The 13,470-nt window shown below is 52.9% G+C and overlaps 1 protein-coding gene across 2 annotated transcripts; it reads left to right on the top strand.

Annotated features, from left to right (window-relative positions):
* The first annotated feature begins 21 nt into the window (after positions 1 to 21).
* Positions 22 to 4,312, top strand: MSRB1 (methionine sulfoxide reductase B1). 2 transcript variants are annotated; one of them, XM_039884927.1, is made up of 4 exons: positions 25 to 180; positions 1,875 to 2,023; positions 2,355 to 2,469; positions 3,422 to 3,676. In XM_039884927.1, the coding sequence occupies exons 1-4, from the start codon at positions 126 to 128 to the stop codon at positions 3,451 to 3,453; spliced, it is 351 nt and encodes a 116-aa protein (XP_039740861.1). In that variant the 5' UTR covers positions 25 to 125; the 3' UTR covers positions 3,454 to 3,676. The 2 variants fall into 2 exon arrangements, with proteins under 2 accessions (XP_039740862.1, XP_039740861.1); XM_039884928.1 differs by lacking the exon at positions 2,355 to 2,469 and having other exon boundaries at positions 22 to 180; positions 3,422 to 4,312.
* Positions 4,313 to 13,470: the final 9,158 nt, after the last annotated feature.

Below are 13,470 nucleotides of genomic sequence, written 5' to 3'. Positions count from 1 at the left end.
AAGAGGGCAAGTTCTTAGGAGGGGGCGGAGCCTCAGGGTGCGGGGCCGGGCGCATGCCAGGGATCTTGTGTGTGTGGCCTCAGATCTGTCAGAGGCAGTGAGCGTGCAGCGGTCCTGTTGGCGTCATGTCGTTCTGCAGCTTCTTCGGGGGCGAGGTTTTCCAGAACCACTTTGAGCCCGGTACAACCTGTGACCTTCTGGGAGGGCAGAGGGGCAAGGGCACACATTAGCGGGGGCGTCACTGCCCTCTGGTGGTAATGGAGCCCTGGAGCCCCGGGAATGGGAGGGGACGAGTGTGACCGCATGGGAGGAGCGCATATGGGTAAAGGGGATAATGGAGGAGGGAGGAGTAGGGGTGCCTGAGAGGAGGGGACATTAGAGAGAGATTTACTGTCCTCCAGGAGGAAAGGCCTTGAGTGCGACCATATCCGTTTCCGGGGGGAAATCTATGGGGTCAGGGCACATGGAGGTGGTGCGCCGGGGCAGGGATACGGGTCAGGATCTAGACTTCAGAGGGACACGGTGGAAGATCTTGTTCAGGGGCAGCTCCTGTGACAGGGCTGCTCCTCCTCGTGGCAGCTCCCGCTCCCAGATGTTACCTCTGGCCTTCCCCTCCCCGTTCCTGGGACGTGCAGCGTAAGCCCCAAGCACGGAATGCCCTGTTCTCATCTGAATATGCCGGCTTAGATGCCTCTCTCATCTGCGCAGAGACCCTGGTGTTGAGTAACCAGGAGTGTTGCCAGGCCACCAGTGGCCAGTGTAGTGAAGTTGAACAGAATAGGACTGGAAGGGGAGAGTCGGGGTGGGGGTGGGGGGCTTGGGGCATGGGGCATGGCCAGCCCTCAGCCCTGGCCCCAGGCTTTGAGAAGCCGTGGTGAGTCCCCTTCTGGGTTGTGCTGCCTGCTAGTGGACTAATTTGGTAAAAACATGCTACAGGCAATACTAAGGAAGCAACTTACTTGGCATGGGATCTGTTGAGTGTCAGCCCTCTAGGGGGCTAGGCTCTGACATCGGGCATCTATGGATGTCAGCTGTGACATAGGACCCTCTGGGCAAAGCCCTCCCCAGAAACCCTTTGGCTATGGGCCCCTCAGACTGCTCTGCCAAGCTGGAAACTCCACTCCCACAGTAGCTCCTGGTTCCTCTTCGTGACCTCCTCCAGTTACTGGTAAAGGGTGAGGGTGTCCCCAGGCTGGGGAGTACCTGCTTCCTGTTTTGCAAGTCAGTTTTGCAACATCCTGTCCACCCTTTTGAGGATAGTTCAAAATGTATTTTTCCGGGCCCTCTGTTTTCCTGGGCCCTCTGTCTGGCCTGGATGCCTTTTTGCTGATACCATTCTCTTCCTGCATGAAGAGCAGGCCAGTGGCTGGGTGTCCAGCTCAAGGCTTCACTGGGCAGCAGGAAAGCCACTTGGGAAAGGAGGAGGGCTAGGTGGTGGTGCTGGCTATGTCAGAGCCCCCACTGTGTGGGGCCTGCAAGGGGTGAGAGTGCTGTGATCTGATTAGATTCCCTGGGTTCCTTCCTGGCTGCACACCCTCTAGCTGAATGTTTTGGATCATCAAGCCTCAACTTCCTCATCTATACAATGGTTAGGTCTGCATCACAGGACTTTTGAGAATCAATGAGATAAGTGTGAAAAGTGGCTCTCTGGTCTCTGGCACATGCTAAGAACCACTAAATGTGAGCTCAGTGATGTGTCTCCTCCACAGACCAATACCCAGGCCTGGGGGTGGTAGATGGAGATGTGGGGAAGGTGTGCAGGTCACTCTGCAAATGGGGACGATGCTGTATTGTCCTGGGTCTGAGGGTTTGGGAACTCACCCCAGAGAGGCTAAAGGCAGTGTCTCTGCTTATGCCTCTCCTTCCGCCTCCAGGTGTCTATGTGTGCGCCAAGTGTGGCTATGAGCTCTTTTCCAGCTGCTCAAAGTATGCACATTCGTCTCCATGGCCAGCTTTCACCGAGACCATCCATGCTGACAGTGTGGCCAAGCGTCCAGATCACAATCAGCCTGAAGCCTTAAAGGTGGGTGGTAGCAGCAGGGGGGAGGGGAGGAGGGTGTTGGCCACCCTTTCCTTCCTTCTCTTACTTCCACAGCTCTAGAGGCTTAGAGTCTATCCCAGACCTCTCTGGCCTCAGGCAGGGAAGCTATGGGGAGAGCTTGGGGTCCTGGTGGGAAGAGGGAAACAGGACGACTTTCCTGCACAGGCTCCAGGATGGAAATCAACCCTCTCTTGCCAGCAGTTACCTTGGAAAATGGGCATGGGGTGGACACTGTCTGCTGGTGGCAGGAGAGACCATTGCTGTGGCTGTTTTGTGTCCAGAAATTCACGTGGCTGTTTTGTGGTCTTCCTAGGTCTCCTGCGGCAGGTGTGGCAATGGTTTGGGCCATGAGTTCCTGAACGATGGCCCAAAGCGGGGGCAATCCCGCTTCTGAATATTCAGCAGTTCTCTGAAGTTTGTCCCTAAAGGTGAGCTTGCCATCAGGCAGATGGCACAGACAAGCCTGTCGTATATTTTAGAGGCTTTTGGTGGTGGTGGGGCAACACCGTTTTCATCCACTTATAGTGACATGGGGTCACCAAAGCATGCTGCCCAGGACCGCCCAGGGTCACCCCAAAAGATAGCTTCAGGATGGGGACAAGAGGACAGATTTCCTGCCTCCTGTGAGTGATTGATCACATGTGTCCCAGAAAGGAGACATCTGAGGGCAAATGTGTTGAAGGGTTTTATCCAGAGGCCTGACTCCTGCCCTGACTGGAGTGGGAGGCAGGTGGGCAGAGGGTGAGGGCTGAGGCTGTGCAGCTGGGGCCTGGCACATCGTAATAGCTCAAATATGCGTTCCTGTTGGCAGTATTTTTATTAGTGGTAGTTTGTTTTGGGGAGCTGTGTTTCATTTTTGTGCATTTTATTTGAGCTCAGCTTTCTCTGTGGCCTTGCTCTCCTGCTCACACAAAAGCTCACAAATCAACACACATCTGTTTGCACATCTAGCCACCCTTGATTCTCCTCCCCAACCTTTGTAGCTCAACTCCTAGCTCCTTGCTTGCTGCCTATAAGACTATGGCCAGTCTCTAATCTTAGTTTCATCCTCTGTAAAATGGGGCTGCTGATGGCATCTGCTTGGTGCCATCATTGTGGGAGTTAAACAAGGATGTCCATAGGGGCTGGTGCATGATCAAGTACAATGATGCTTTTGTCCTTTTGTAGTATTCATCCCCTGTCCGTGTGAGGGAAGAAGAGGCTCTGAGTTCTCTTGCAGATCTTGGGATGGGGTACACAGACTCCCCCAAAGCTGGGTGCCTGGGTTCTCCTAGATTTCCTGACCTGAAGGCTGGAGCAGAGGAGGCTAGCACAGGGAATGGTGTCCGAGACATAATTGAGCAGGACTGGTTTTTCTCTCCTCTCCTTCTTTTCTTTCAGACAAAGAAACTTCAGCTTCCCAGAGGAAGTAGGCGAGCAGCCCTCACCCACCCCAGATGGGCACTGCGTGGTGGCCACACTCTGGCTCTCCCCACTTGGAACTGGAGCCCCGGACATTCAGATGGGGAAGGCGGGGTGGCTGAAACATCAGGAAGGCTCCCAAGGCTTTGGCTCTGCACAGGCTCTCTTTGGGAAAAGCACTGGTTTGCTACCTGTGTCCTATATCCCACTGCCAGGACAGACCCAGCTGTTGGCTTATCTTGGCCTCTGACTTACACAGGAGCCTCAGGAACATGGGTTTAGGCCTGGCTCATCTGTGAATGATAGTGTACCCCCACCTTCACTTCTCAGCCCACTGCCCTCTCTTTGCTTGTCTGGACTCACGCCTTCAGGGCTCAATTCTGAGATGGGCTCTGGCTGTTACCAAAGCTGGTGTCCATCTCCCTCGGTCTGTGCTAGGCGACAGAGTGCAAACAGAGGTGTCCCCAGCCGACTGCTCTAACCCCAGTCACTACATGATTTGCTCTGGTTAAACCCTTCCAAGCAGCCAGAGTACTGATGATCCGTGACCCATGGGGCCGAGAGGACAGACCTCTGGTCTCTCAGTTATGAGAGGAGAAATCCTGAACCCTGTTTCACCATCTGTGTGGCTGTTGCTTACCTCACTCGGGCTTAGGAAAGCAGTGATTGCTCCATCACCTTGACCGCACAAGGCTGGGGGTTCTGGAGCTCACAGCCTACTACAGTTCACACCTTCCCAGGGCACAATGACGATGCCTTACCGCACACATGCTGAAATTCTTACCATCTGAGAAGGTGGGTGATGCTCCCTCCCATCTCGAATGCTCTCTGGAGTAATCAGGAGATGATGAATAAACAAATGAAATCTAAGCCTGCTCTGTTTATTAACAACATTGGAGATGCCAGAATACAAGGGCCAGGCTTTTCACAGTTGTTTCATTTGTTCCACAAATATTTATTGAGCACCTGTTTTATGCCACGTTCCAGCTTTGGTGCTGGGGATGCAGCTGTAAGCAAGACAGATGAAGCCTGCCCTCAAGGTCTTACGGCATAGTTGAAGAGAAAGTAAATTCATGTCAGATGGTAAGAAGGGCTGTGAGCAACTACAGCAGAATAATGATACTAGGATGTGTGGAGGGGGGATTGGGGGTTGGTGCTTTGCTTCCAGAGAGGAGGATGCTGGGGAGGGGTCATCTCAACTCAGCAATGACAGATGAGAGCAGCAAGGAGAGGCACAGCACATGCAAAGGCCCTGAGACAGCAACAAACTTGCTCCAAGCCCTGTAGGGAGAGTGTAAAATGTGACCTATGAGGAGGTACGATATATTTAAAAGAACTACATGGTTTTTTCAATTTATGTTAACAGAAATCTGAGGAGTGTGTATGGGAATGGATATTAAGGGGTAAGATAAGGGTGCGGGAGAACATAAGTTGAATCAGGCTGAATTTATTGATAGGGATCACTAAATAGATTCTGGATTTACATTGCAGCTCAGTGGGTTAGAAAGGGTTCTAACAGTTTGTTTAGTTGGTTGAAACACGGACCAAAAGGTAGCCCACACTAAATGGAGTTGAAATGCCAGACCTGCCTTGGTTTAATAGAGAAAGGGATCCAAAGGCTTAGGGAGATTGGAATGTTAGAGTGGATTTGTGATTTAAGATTAGCTTACTCACCCTGGGAGGATTCGGAGGATATGCCATTCATCACCATTGTGAGGAGTAAATTTGTGAGGGGAACCCCAGCATCCTAAGGGAGCTCGTGATCACTTCTGTGTGAGCCAGAACTTAGAATAACTGCTTGCTGTGGAATTGGGAAACCTAAATGCAACGGGGCTAATTGTATCACTAAAGTCAAGGTGGGTATGGTTACCCCAATGGACAGCAGAGTCAAAGCAGCAATCAGAAGAGTTTGACTCTCTCTAACTTATGGTGTTGGCTAGTTGATTATGGTGTCCCTAGAAGTGAATAGATGGGAAGCCTAATGAATTATTAATCTGTATGAACAGAAGAGTTCTAGGTGAAGTAAATAAAGTCTAATTTAAATCATTAAAACAGTCATGACTCCTCAATCAATTCCCAGATTTGAACCAGTTTACAGACCCAGAACTACTTGAATGAAGGGGAGGCAGGGACCCCTTAAGGAAGAACCTTAGTATGCTGCCAAAATGCATACTGTTCATCTTTCTTCCAGCCTTTCCTAAGGGGACCTATAGTCTTATAGCAGAGTGTGTGTATTGGGGAAAAGGAAATAAACATTTCAGGGACTTCTGGACACTGGCTCTACACTGATACCACCTAGGAGACACAAATGTCACTGTGTCAGAGTAGGGGCTTGTGGAGGTCAGGTGGTCAATGGAGTTTTAGCTCAGGTCCATCTCACAGTGGGTCCAGTGGGTTCCCAAACTTTTCCTGTGGTTATTTCCTCAGTTCTGAATGCATAATTGGAATAGGCACACTTAGTAGCTGGGAGTACCCCCACATGGGAAGGAGGGAGGAGTGGGACCTGCAGATGTGAGGGCAAAGGTGTTCCGATGAGGCTGGAGTGGCTGGGGAGGGAGGAGAACAGGGAGCTCTCCAGTGTTGTTGGCCTGTTTGGCCTGCTCATATCTCAGTGATGGGACTCTGCCCTTCCCCTGATCCCCAGCCACAGGTCAAGGGCCCCTGCTCTGTTGTGGGGTCACCTGCCTGTGCAGGGAACTCAGCCTACTTCCTTGTTGGATGAGGGCACAGGAGAGCCATGGGGGGTGAGCTGGGTGGGGGGTGGGATGCAGGGAATCTGAGGTCCCCTCACATCAGACCCCATGCGCAAGGTCTGTCTGCTAGGGGCCGGGTGAAGGATGGGTGTCTCATGTGGAATCTTAAATTACCCAGCCACCCCATCCCTCTTCCTATGGGTTACACCATAACCTCTGGCCTGCAGCTTCAGTTTCTCCTTGAGAAGCAAAAGACTTTGAGAGCCCAGCCGCTTCCTCTCCAATGCCCCCTCCTTGCACAGCCTTGCCAGTCAAGGGCAGCGTTCAGGGAGTAGACGAATCCTGGTATTCACCAATATTAGCCAACAGCAGCAGCAGGCCAGGGCACTGCAGGACAGCGCACCCCGGTCCTGGGAAGCCCGGACTATGCCTTAGTGCAGGGCAGGCAAGTGGGAGGGTGCGCCCGAGGTAGTCCGCGAAGGTCACCACCAAGCCAGACTAGAGCTACTGTGCTCCCACCTCCATACGAAGTCCTAGTTGGGGCACAGTGCAATGACTTCCTTCCAGATTCTCCGGTTTTCAAGGTCCTCTGCGTGGCGAGTGGTCGCAGGGACTGTGATTAGAATCTACCAGCAGAGGACGCGCTCGCTCCGCGTCGCCGATGCTCTCAGGCGGCTCGAAGTGCCGCTGCAGTTCCCCGAGGCGCCACCGGAGGCGCAGCAGCGACAGCTCCGATAACGGAGGGGTGGGCGATCCCAGCGCCCCGCCCCGCCCCTAGGCCCCTCGAGCCAGGGCTCCGGCCCCTCGAGCCAGGGCTCCGGCCCCTCGGCCACGCCCACCCAATGTGATGGTTCTCGCGACACAGACCTAGATCTCCTGGCATCTGAGGGTTTTGCGGGTGGTAGCGGGGCTCCATTCGGTGGGCTTCACGAAAGTGACAGGTCGAGGGAGAGCTGTCGAGGGCTGGGGTGCTCCTTCTTGAGTCCCCTGGAGTGAGACAGAGTTGGGTGGGGGCAGAAAGAAGGAAGGAGGTGAGAACAGTGCAGGGGTTGGCCGGACGCAGGTGGAAGCAGGACGCTCCTGGCCCCAGCCCAGCCCCAGCCCCAGCCCCTTCTCCAGGGCAGCTGCGTAGCACTCACCTGCACTGATGCCCGGGCCTCCACTTCCTGTGGCCCTTCTATGCCTTCAAGTTGCACCTGCTTCCATCGTGGCCCCCCTGGGTGCACCAGTTCCTGGGGTCCCACCTCCCACGCATCTTTGCCAGTAGGTCTCCCCCACAACAGTGACAGTTCCTAGCTAGCCTCCCCCAACCAGTGTGATCTTAGCAAAATAGTCATCAGACCGGGTAATTTTCTTCAGTGGTTCCCATAGGCTCTGCTTGCTCTGGTCCTGCACACCCCACCTCTTCAGCTTGATTTCCCACTCTATAAATGATAGCAGTATTATTTATCATAATTATGTTGCTTTTATTATCCATGCCCCCTTTACCTAAATCTCTGTAGCTGGGCCTAGTCTAGACTAGCCAGGCTCTATTCTAGAAACATGCCCCTGAGGTCCTGCCTCCTAGAGTTGCTGTTCCTTCTTTCTCATCCCTGCTCCATGTGCCAGAATCCTAGAAGCCTTTCCTAGTCGCTCTATTCCAATTAGTGTCTCTCTCCTTACCCCACACTGCAGAGGCCCTGGGTGAGTCTCCCATATGTGTGCATAGATTGGGTTCCTGCTATCCCCTTGTAAGTTCACTTCCCCCTACCCCAAGTCAACAGCTCCTCAATGCCAGTGACCACAGTGCATTCATCTTATTCATTTCTTTCCCCAAATGCCCGAGCCTGCAGAGGCTGCACGTAGTAGCATCAGATGGATGTAGGTGTGTCAGATTGCACTGCTTTCTTCTCACTTCCTCTGTATCCCATGTGCATGAATGTGTCCATGGTCTGGGGGATGCAGGGACCCCGGGACCACCTAATCGTCCTACCCTGGCTCTGGGCACTAGGCATCTGCTTGAAGGAGCTTAGGGGCAAGAAGCACAGGGAAGACAGTTGGTGGGTCCCCTGTGGCAGGCAAGAAGGAAGCTGCCGGGGAGAGAGCTCAGGGTTATCTGCAGAAAAGCTCCTTTCACCCCAGTCCCTCACCACCTCCCCCCCCCCCCCCCAGCGCCTGTCTCCAGGAATGATTTGTTCCTTGTAAAACTCTGGAGATTATCCATGGTTCAGTCCCTGGCTTCATGTCTTATGTTTCATCTCCAACCAGGACATTTACAAGCTATCCTTGGTTTCAAAGGGCTTGGCAGCAGCATTTCCAGAGAGAAGAGAAACAGAGAAGAAAGGAGACAGGGTCCTGGAGGGTCTGTCCCTCGCGATGCAGGCTGCCTGTTGCCCTGGGCTCTCTTCCACCTCCGACTCCAGTGACTTTTTGCTCTTTTAGTTTTGGGAGTGTGGTTCTTTCCTGGGCTTCCATCCCCGAGACCGGGAGCCCGTGGTGTGTGTCTGGATGTGGAGGGAGGACAGGGAAGCGAGAGTCAGAAGGAAGACAGCAATGACCTGTACAGGGGACATGGATGGAGTCATTGTTCTCTGAGGAGGGAGTGGGGGTCAATTTTCAAAGTCTTGTTGTCAGAGTAGCAGCTTAAGGGGGCGGTCTTCTCAGGAGGCACTTGCCCCAAGGTGCTCTGTGCCCCAGGATTCTGGCTTCTGGGTCTTTCTGAGCGCTGAGCCAAACAAGATTGACTTCATGCTTGTCTGTATGTCTGTTTGGCAAACTGTGGGAATGGGGTGCTTCTCCTGGAAGTGAGGGGGAATGGAGTGTGGCCCTCCCTGTGGGTTCTGTCTGCTGGCCAGGCTGGACTTGTTCCTGAAAGTAGATCACTGGTGTGTGGGGAGATTCAAACTTAGGGCTTTCCACACTGGGAGGTTGATGGTTGGGGCCTGGCAGCATGCCTCCGAACCTCCCTTTCTTGCTTGTACACACACACACACACACACACACACACACACACACACACACACACGCACGACATACGCACATGATATTCACACATAGTCCTGTGCCCTCTGTAGAGCATAGTGTTCCTCAGCCTGCATCAAGCCCCTTGCTCATGATGGAACATGCTCACAGTCACCTTCCAGTCCATGGGGACGCTCGCCAGGATATGGTGAACACACCTGGCCACAGAGCCCCAGTGGCCTGATGTGGGACCACATGGACGTTACCCAGCCTTCCCAATAATGTTCAGGGGTTTCTACTCTCAGAGGCCTGGCTTGGGAAAGTGAAGCTGGGGAAGGTGGGATGGGGTGGGGTCAGAGAAAGTACTGTTTCTCTTGCCTCTTTAGACTCACCTTGGTGATAAAGGCTTTAACTAGCCCTCTCCTCTCGCAGAGCTGGGATTGCCAGCCTAGAAGGATTGTTACATTGTTATAAATTGAGCTGGGCCAGGCTGGTAGGTGAGAAGCAATTTGCAGGGCCCAGTTACGCATCCTGGGAACCTGGATACATGACCTCTTCTGAAGAAGCAGGGGCCAGTGGCAAACGGCCCTCTGTCTATTCTGATCCCTCTAGGAAGACCAAAGGGAATGAAGTGAGGGTAGCTGGAAGCAAGTTGGAGCCCATCCCTGCACAGGAGAGGAGTCTGGCTCCTTCCGGAAAACACTTCAGCCCCAGGCAGTCTCCCTGCAGGTATGTGGCTGATCTGGGTGGCTACTGAGCTGGGTAAGTCATCCTTTCTTCCCATTCTTGGCCAAAGGAACTTTTTCATGTGTCTCTCCTGACAATGGGAATCTTGTCTTCCCTGGAAAACCTTCCTGTGCCACAGTGTCTAGCTATGTCTATGTCTAGGTCTAGCTGGTCACCAAGAATAAGACCCAGGTTCTGGCAAGCCAGGCTGGCTGGCCACTTTGAGACCAGGGAAGGCTTTCCTTTCTAGACTTGTCGCCAAGGAAGATGAATTATGAAGTATTCAGGTCTCCTAGTGTAGGAGCAGCTTCAAGGCACCGCTTCTTGTGCCAGGGTCATTGTCACATGTCTACTGCCTCCTTCTCATGAAAAGCTTAGGAGCTGAGAACCTAGAGATGTGGGGGCCAGTATTACTTGTGTTTTAAGTAGGAAAGTGAGGTTCAGAGACTGGATATCTGCCAAGGTCACCTGCTTGGGTCAGCGGAGGGCGTCAGAGCTGGGCTTAAATCAGCCTCCAAAGTCCTTGCTGTCAGCACTGTGCTCTGCTGCTGCCTCCACCCCTAGGAATGGGCTCCTGCGCCCCCGCCCCGGCCCCGTTCCTTACCAGCAGGAACTGGGAACATTGGGCTGTGGGGGTGGGTTGTGTAGGTGGGTAGACGTCTCTGAGGGGCCCCTCCCCAGGAGGAAACCACATCCTCTATATGCTCAGGCAAATCTGGCATCTGAAGTGGAAAAACTTCACATAAATCAAGGACAGCTGGGCCCGCCCTCATCTGCAGTCCCCTCCCCTTGGAATCCCAACAGGCTGTGGGAGTGGGTCTTGGGGGTGAGGGTGTGGTTTTAGGGGAAGGAGTTCCTGGAAGCCCCACAAGTGTGAAATCTCCCCCAGCTGTCCCCCATGGAGGAGCTTATTAATTACTTTCCTGAATGGGGCAGCTGCTTGCACATCCTGTCCTTTGGGTGCCCGGGCTGGGGGTGCCTACCTTGAGGAAGGGGACAGGCTAGGAAAGAGGTGGGGAGGAGCATGGGAAAGGAGCCCACATATAGACTCTCTCAGTCACACACACGCATACACATACACACACTCAGTCACTCAGCAAACACCTATGAGCACTCACCATGTTAGGCACGGAGAAGGGATCAAGACTAACCCTGTCTATGCCCTTGCAGAGCTCATGGGTAGGTGAAGGAGACAGATAGGGATCAAAATCACCCACAAAGAAATAATTACAGTCTGTGAAGGGGACACAAACATAGCTGGACAGCTGGGTCACAAATTTGTGAGGCTAGGCTGTGTCTTCCTCCCACCATGACCTTGCTCCCTAGGACTCCCTCCTTGGACTTGCATTCTCTGTCTCCCTCTGCTCTAGTCCTCCTTGTCATTTCCCCCAGGGATGGTGTTTACTTGGCTCAGTGGCCTGAGCAGCTCAGCATGCCCCCTCTCCCAAATTTCCCCTACTCTTGGCCACCATATGAAACCTGACTATCTGCATGTCTGATAGCTAATCAAAGGAGGATGGAAAGACAAACCTCTTCCTGGCCATCCTGTGTGGGCAGGGCGTCCAGATGAGGTGACAAGGGAATTGAGCTCGGGCTATGCTGGACTCTCAAAGCCAAGGGTATCCAGGGAGATCCGACTGGGCAGAAGGGACTTGCTGACCCCTGTTTCCTGTCCTGAACACACAGGGCAGAAGGTAGGTCCTCTCAGGAGATGCAGGGATAGCCACCCACTCCGTGCCCCCATTACCCGGTCTCTTTTGGGACCCCAAAGTCACTTTTCACTGTGTGGCTCAGAGAGGGGAATCCACTATCCCTAGGTCACAGGAAGAAGCCAGGGGAGAGCTGGGGTTGGACCCTGATGCCAAGGCAGAGCAGAGGCAGTGTGAAGATCCTGGGGGGAGGGAAGGCAGATTCTGAAATTCCCAAGTTTAATCTTCAAAAAGACTCTTCATAGAAGGCTTAACACAGACTTACTGTCTGACCCGGCAATTGCAGTGTTAGGTATATACCTAACATGTTCACACAAGAATTTGTAAATGAATGTTTACAGCAGCATTATTCAAAATAACTAAAAGGTGGAAACAACCCAAGTGTCCATCAACTGAGGATTACATAAATAAAATGTGGCCTATCTATACAACGGAGTATTACTCAGCAATAAAAAAGGAATGAAGCCCTGACACATGCCACAATGTGGATGAACCTCAAAAACACCACGCTAAGTGAAAGAAGTCAGACCCAAAAGGCCACATATTGTATGATTCCACTGATATGAAATGTGGAGAACAGGCAAATTCATAGAGATGAAAAGTAGACTAGTAGTTGCTGGGGGCTGGGAGAGGGTAAAATGGGGAGTGATTGCTAATGGGTATGAAATTTCTTTTTAGGGTGATGGATATATTCTAAAATTGATTGTGGTGATGGTTGTACAACATTGTAAATATAGTGAAAACCTCTAAATTCTGCTCATTAAGTGACTGAATTGCAAGGTGTGGGAATTATGTTTAAATGAAGCTATTACTTCAGAGTCAGGACTGAGCTCTCCATCTTACAAAAAGGAGCTGGAGGCTTGAAGTGATAGGAACCTGAGGGCACATTCCAGAGAAAGGCGGAGCTGGGACTAGCCTCAGGCTGGACTCTGAGGGTCACTCCCTCTCATACTGAGGATGGGCCTCAGACTCTGTCCCCGTTCTTCACTCGCTCCCTGCATTGTGCTCTCTGCTGTTGAGACTGTCCCCATGACAACTGGGATGCTGTCCTCCTGCTCCTCACCTGACCATCATCCCTCCAGAAAGCCTTCCTTGACCTCTCCCTCCATTTATATTCTTCCACTAGTGGCTTAATGGGTGCCGGACTCTATTAAGTGCTGAGATGACACTAGTGAACAAATGTCCCAAGGTTGTCGTCCTAGGTGTCACCAGATTAGCATCCACCCTTCGCCTGAGAACCAGATGGTAGGTGGAAGGAGGGGGTCAGCGGCCCAACTCTCTGAGCCAAGACTTCTTATCCCTGGACATCACTCCCTTGCCACATCCTCCTCCCTCCCCAGTGTATTCAGTGTCTTGCTGTTCTTGGTAAATTCCTCCTGGACCGTCCTCAAGCAGGTGTGGGGGCCTAAGGGAAAGACGATCACAGCAAGGGGAGCAGCATGAGCAAAGGCTAGGAGGTGGAAATGACCATGCCTGTGCTGGGGCAGGGAGATGGAGAGGCCACCAGGGTTTAATGCTGGAATTTAGAGCCCTGAATGGTGGCTGCTGGGACTGTGGGTGAGTGCTGCTAGACAAGAACTTCCTGTGACCCTGCGTGTGCCAGCATGCATCCCAGACATTGCTGTACCAACAACCCACTTACAGGGTTCCTGGCTGAGTCCTGCCCTGACAAGCTGGTGCAGGTCTGGTGTCTGGAACCTTGGCTGGGGCCTCGGCCAGTGGTCTTCACCCCACTGGCTCTGCATGTCCTTCTCTGGCCAGGGCTGCCACTGCGTGGGAGCTCTGGAAATGTTTATAGGTCACGGAGGCCCCCTACGCCCTGGAGGTGCCCCAGGATGCTGGGACATGCCCAGATGCCATTAGGCCCATGAATGGCTCATTAATGAGCAGAACCCAGGGCAGAAGCCCTTGAGTATCAGCTGGACAGAGGCTGGCCTCTTTTGTGGGCACGTGCACACCC

This window comes from Pteropus medius, unplaced genomic scaffold, assembly GCF_902729225.1.
Source record: "Pteropus medius unplaced genomic scaffold, Ma_sr-lr_union100, whole genome shotgun sequence".
Taxonomy (NCBI): Eukaryota; Metazoa; Chordata; class Mammalia; order Chiroptera; family Pteropodidae; genus Pteropus; species Pteropus medius.
The sequence above is the reverse complement of the archived record's forward strand: the minus strand, read 5'-3'. Positions and strand labels throughout refer to the sequence as shown.